Below are 6,298 nucleotides of genomic sequence, written 5' to 3'. Positions count from 1 at the left end.
GACTTCATGCTTTAGTCTGAGAATAATTACTAGGAGACGTCATAGCGTCAACAAGATAGCAGCTATTTTTAGATTGAGTGCGCTTCTATTTGGAAAGAAAAACGTCGGTTACGAATGACAAAGGCAAAAAGTGACCTGTTGCCATTGACAATGGCTTTAAAAACTATAAGATAAGTGCAGATCGTCGAAAGTACACATTTTTGTGAGTAAAAACTAAAAAAAAACCCTGAATCTACCAGCTTGTGAGTTGAGAGTGAAGGAAAGACTCCAAAATCGAAGGGTTTGCGTCAAAGAACAACCCCAAAAAAATGATTAGAAAGTAAGTATAGTGGAGACAAAAGTTATTCTGTTGGCATTACAACTGACTGAAATAATGTGATTAATCAGAACACAATTTCTCTTTTGTTTGTTTATTTGTTGTTGTTTTTTGTTGGGTTTTTTTTTTTTTGTTGTTGTTTTTTTTTTCAATTTCTTTGAGCTTCAATCTCCGTGCACGTAGGTCTCAATGAAACTGCCATTGGCCTAAATATAGAATTGACAGTCGATGATGGACATCATTGCAGTCTATGACACTCGACAGTCAATATCACGTATGTTGCTAATTTCCTCTTTGGAAATGTTTGCGTTATAAGTATGAAGGAGGGTGTATCTTACCTGCCTTCGTGTACAAGAGAGGTGATGTTACCCGAACAAAATAGCCGAATTAGTCACCGTGCTTACAATGCCCACTTCTAGGCAAGAGACTAGCCAGTCCGAGACTAGAAAGTGTTCATGAAATCCGATTTTTTTCAGACACTTGCGTCGCATGGGCTTAAGACTAGCTAGTTATGTACTAGACTAGTAATTTACTAAATCTAGTCCTCGTAAAAACGGGCCCTGGAATGAGACGGCTTGATTTTGCTCATATTGAATGAATGTGTTTGCTGCCTGATTTAGTCCCTTGATCAGTGACTGAGTAATAATAACTAAGTTCTCACCCATGTGGAACTTAATATGTATGTTAACGTGAAACTAAGCTGCTAGAAGCTGTGGACTGGACTGTAAAAAGTACTAATAAACAGAAATGAATATAACAACAGTCTATCTGGATTTTAAGAAATGTATATATTATGTTTTTATTGTTTTTGTTTTTGGGTGAAGAAGGGTTTTGAGCCCGAAACGTTCGGGGTTATTTGTGGGTTGTTTTTTGTTTTTTTGTTGTTTTTTTTTTTTTTTTTTGTTTTTTTTTTTTTTTTGGGGGGGGGGGGGGGGGGTTTAAGCTGTTCTATTCATTTTTTTAAAAATATCTGTATGTTGGGGATTACAATTTTTTCCATGAATTGTATCATTTGTAAGTTTTACTTCCTCTGCTTAGATTACGTCGCTCTTTCAAACATTGTTTCCATGTGAGCCGGATGTCCCCATTAAAGTGTTCACTGTGTTGCATCGTAGCCATCGTTAACTTATAGCCCGACACTAAAATCCACTAAGACCAATATTTTGACGTCATTTTTAGGTTTGTGGGCCGCCTAGTGAGCTGTCTTTTGTCGTGGTCAAGGAAACAAGTGATCCCATTGGTTGAACGGTTTAATATACATCAAGATTTGTTTTCTTTTGTAGCCAAAGACTTGCCTTTTGACGTCATTTGTTGGTCAGTATCAGGCCATGAGTTTACGAAGGCCACGGTTGGGCACAACTAAGGGACAAAATCAGAGTCAAACGCATTCGTGTAATGCTGGCTAGAGGTCTTTTTTTCGTGAGGGTAGGAAGTTGAATATGTGTCTGTGTGTATATTTTAAAAGAGAGAGAGAGAGAGAGAGAGAGAGAGAGAGAGAGAGTGTGTGTGTGTGTGTGTGTGTGTTTGTGTGTGTGTCTATCTGACTGTGTGCGAGATCAATAGCTCTATTTCCCTATCTTTCAGTAAGTGTGGCCTCGTGGTCTATCAATTTAGTACGATAATTGACTTCTGGCCTGTCCATGGTTCGAATCCCGCTGCAGGAAGTGCAAAGTTGAGTCCATGGAAACGGTTAATTACATTACATGTTCTCACCATACTCCCGTATAAAATGAGTACCTAACCGGTCACTGCGTTATCTTTGTAAAAAAAAAATGGTATATCGTATTAGAACTTTACAGGCGTCATGTCTCCTATATTATATTAAGTTTTGCTGTCGGCTCTGGGCCGACCCTTGTAAAACGCTTTGAGCACATTGAGTCAATTTTATACTTGTAAAAAGTTCACCTTTATTTTTTATTTTTTTTTTTATTTTTTTTTTTTTTTTGGTAATAACCCAAAGTTCAACAACATAAACAACAACTCCGACGAACAACGACAACAACAACAACAACAAACAAGCACACCACTGTCTCTCTTTTTCTCACCTTTACACGACTTAGGCCTGGCTTGTTTCCTTCTAGACATTATTGATACGAGATACCAATCGATATTTGAGTTCAGTGAATTTCGCTTGGGTATGAATCAGTTAATCCAATATCGAAACACTGGGGAGAAAAAACGACATTCAGGCTGTAAAGTGGCAAAACATTTTTCTTTTGTGTTTGTTTCTTTCTTGGTTTTGTTTGTTTTTGTTTTGTTTTTGGATGGGACGCTAGTCTATCGCAAAGTACTTTCCGCCAGATCTAACAGACCCAGCGACCCAATCACAGATGGGTGGAAAAGGGGATCAGAAAAAAACATCGACTGCACCCGGGATCGATCTTTGATTGTGAAGCGAGTGCTCTACCAACTGAGCTATCGGAGCCCCCACAAATATGAAACTTGGGGTTAATTTCTAATTGTTACAATAGATAATAAATACAATGTCTTACATTGCTAAATACTTAAAGGTAGTTTTTCTTATCATTGTAATAGGGCAGAGAAGCCGAGACGTCACACACCACTCTCTCAGTTCCAAACTACTTGGAAGCGTGTATGTAACCCGTCCATCGAAGGACTAATAATATATAGGTTACTTGAATCATAAGGTGGCATAACTATTTTTGTAGCAGGAAATGTAGGCAGATTCTTCTTAAGATTACAGGGCGCAAAAGAGCTAGGATTGACGATCTTTATTGACAACCAGTTAGGCTTGAAAATAAGATGCCATCACTCTGAAACCAGAAGATAAATTACACAATGTATGTATCCAGCCCTCTGGAAAGTGTTTTTTTTTTTTTTTTTACACTTTCAATTATATTGGAACCAGTTTTTTATAAGTTCACACTTTTAATCCCGATTGTAAATTCCATTGTCGGGGTTCGATTCATCCCGATACAATACCGTTTTGAGACGATGGGTCACAGATTGGAGAAAATTGATTGTAAAATCAAAACGACTATAATATTTTAGGACATCTTTGAAGTTCTTTGAAGTCGTTTTAAGTTCTTTGAAGTCGTTCTCCTATATTATTGTTGTTGATTTAACGTTTCATTGTAATGATGAGAAATACTTGGTATAGAGAAGTGCCGATGACTAAAAATATCAAGTTGTCAGAGTCAAACCTGGGATCCAATTAATTACGACACCCTCCGCCTGGCTGAGAGAGAGGGGGGAGAAGGGAGGGAGGGAGAGAGGGGGAGAGAGAGGGGGGGAGAGAAAGAAAGAGAAAGAGGGAGAAAGAGGGAGAAAGAGGGAGAGAGAGGGGAGGGGAAGAGAGAGAGGGGGGGGAAGATAAGATAAGATAGAGAGAGAGAGTGAGAGAGAGAGAGAGAGAGAGAGAGAGAGAGAGAGAGAAGGGAGAGATTGCAAGCAGTCGCCCTAGCCACTAAGCTATCCAACCAGAAGTCTTTGTAATCATTCTTCGTCCACCAAACAAGGGACTGAATTTGTTAGATTATTCATTCACTCAATAGAGATGAGAAGTGGCGATGGGTTATGTAACAATTAATTGTACAGTTTTAAAACGCACACATTCACTTTGGTATCATTGGATTAAAGGGATGGAGATTGACGGATTTTTTTCATATTCAATTCAATTATAAGGTTTGATTGTTTTTGTTTTTTTAATAGGAGAGAGAGAGAGAGAGGGGGGGGGGGGGGAGAGAGAAATGGAGAAAAACAGAAAGGGGGGACGGGCGGGAGATAGAGAAATGGAGAGTGAGCGAGAGAGAGCGAGAGAGAGATAGAGATAGAGATAGAGAGAGACTTGGGGGGGGGGGGGGGGTGCAGTGATTTGTTGGGGGTGGGGGGGGGGGTTGTAGTGTCTGTGATTGTGTGCGTATGTGTATATGTGTGTGTGTGTGTGTGTGTGTGTGTGTGTGTGTGTGTGTGATAATTACGATCGATGAGAGATGAGAGAAGTTAATTATGAATGAAAACACACATGGTCACATACAAGTCAGGTGGAACACGTCTTTACATGCAGAATATTATTATTGTGATAATACAACACGGGGGAAAAATAACCTGGTGGTTTTTAATGATTTGTAATTACCTACCCACGGCCAAACTCTGCGACAATAAAAGGAACGACATTGACGTCACTCGGCTCTTTGTTACTGTTTTTAGCCAGCCATTTTTATGATTAGTTCGTTTTGTGCATTAGTATGTTATACCTATCCGGCAGGCGGATATTGTGGACATTTATTTTTACTAAGCACAAAGCATCTGTAGTAAATGAAGGTTTCAACACACCCATGACAATTAGTATTACACACTAAATTGATGAATAATATTATGGTCATTATAATGCACATTTTAAGGTATTCCTCATCTTGGCAAAAACTCTCAAACTTGGAACTTCTCGAAGTCCCACTTTCGTTTCCTTTTCCTTTTCCCTGGGGGCAAGATTATTAAACCTCTAATTGTCTTACTTCAATAACATTCGTGGTCCTTGTTGGTCTTGGGGAAGTGTGTATTTCTTTTTTTTTTTAAGGCAATGAAGATAAATTTGTGAAAATCCAATATCAATAATAATAAATATAATCCATTGACCGTTTCCCCTTTGGGCCTTCTTTACCTTATGTTAGGCCACGTGTTGTTTCTCTAGTACTCCTTAGTGGACACTGGCTGTTACTCACAGAATTATAGAGGCAAGTCGGAAATGATCTATTGATGATGTGCGTAGTTTAAGCAAAAGACTCACCATTTATGCCTGCCAGATCAATTGTACCAACACGGTGTGATCTTAAAATTTACAGTCTGTTTCACCCAACTGGCGGACCCAAAACAATAACAAAGAGTTGAGTGACGTCCTCATCATTTATTATTCTCTTGAGAACTGGTCGTGGTTGTGTTCCAAATAATATTATCTGTAATATATCCTTTGCCTGTCAATACCTACACTTGTAAACCAGTCTCAAACAAAAATGATGAGTATTTTATTAAATCATAAGTTTAGTAAATGAAAACTTACCGTGTATATTACTTTAAAAACATCAGAATACGCACTGTTATTAGAATACAAAATCCGTGTCGCATCATAAACAGCAGTTTTCGTTCTTGTCCCAGGCCTACATTTAGACGGGCTTGCATTATTTTAACGAAGAAACAAATCAAATTTAATTTGATGTCAATATTAACCTGTATTTAGATTGTAAATCATAACAATATTCACTCCCTGAATCAGAAATTGTGTTGTCAAGAACAAAAGTCAGTAAAATTCACTGCTTAATGCATAACCATTGTTTTCTATCCCTATTGCTGTGTTATTAACAACGTGATAACATAAATATAATATAATAATATACAGTAACTTTAACACATGAAGGATTAATATAAATTTTAACCCTCACTCTTCTAACTCCAAACTACAGATGAGGCACGACATTGGTCCGTCGTTTGCCCTGCCTGTCTGCCGCTGTGCGATTTGAAAACAGCATGTGGTCACCACACAACCAAGCAACCGGCAACCAGGCCATGGGGAGAATACTGACGTCAAAAGTATGGGGTTACGATTTAAACCGTAGCCTTCGTGTGAACGCAGGACTGGGGATGAGGGAGTTGAGGTGGGGGGGGGGGGGGGTAGTTTCCTCTGGGGATTAAACCTGAAAGTTGAAAGCAAAAAATAGAGCCTCAATATATGTGGCAACTGGGTCTTTCAAAAGAGATACAAGAATAACATTCTGAAAAGATGTTAATGATACAGTGCCAAACCCAGCAGAAAGGGTTGTCCTCTTCTGATTATTGGGCACACGCGCCGACGATCAGAAGATCTGAGGTTCAATAATCAGTCGAGGAAGACTGGCAATTTAATAGAAATGATTCTTGTTCTTTCTGGGACTTTTGTCTGGCACTATTCAGATAATTACTTTTTTTTTAAATAAAAGATGACGTCACTTCCCTCGTAATGACGTATAGTAACTTACTAACTGTTTCTAA

At 38.6% G+C, this 6,298-nt stretch overlaps 1 protein-coding gene across 1 annotated transcript in view; it reads right to left on the bottom strand.

The window, feature by feature from the left end:
- Window positions 1-5,783, bottom strand: part of LOC144977312 (zinc finger protein 423-like) — a 57,445-nt gene extending 51,662 nt beyond the window's left edge. The window contains exons 1-2 of the mRNA XM_078922384.1: window positions 5,334-5,783; window positions 2,362-2,481 (exon numbers count right to left, since the gene is read on the bottom strand). Of these exons, the coding sequence (XP_078778510.1) occupies window positions 2,362-2,401 (40 nt within the window). The 5' untranslated portion in view covers window positions 2,402-2,481; window positions 5,334-5,783. The remainder of the gene's footprint in view (window positions 1-2,361; window positions 2,482-5,333) is intronic.
- Window positions 5,784-6,298: the final 515 nt, after the last annotated feature.

The sequence above is a fragment of the Berghia stephanieae genome, chromosome 7 (assembly GCF_034508935.2).
Source record: "Berghia stephanieae isolate SIO BIC M18660-M18661 chromosome 7, UCSD_Bste_1.3, whole genome shotgun sequence".
Taxonomy (NCBI): Eukaryota; Metazoa; Mollusca; class Gastropoda; order Nudibranchia; family Aeolidiidae; genus Berghia; species Berghia stephanieae.
This window is presented reverse-complemented; position numbering and strand designations above follow the sequence as displayed.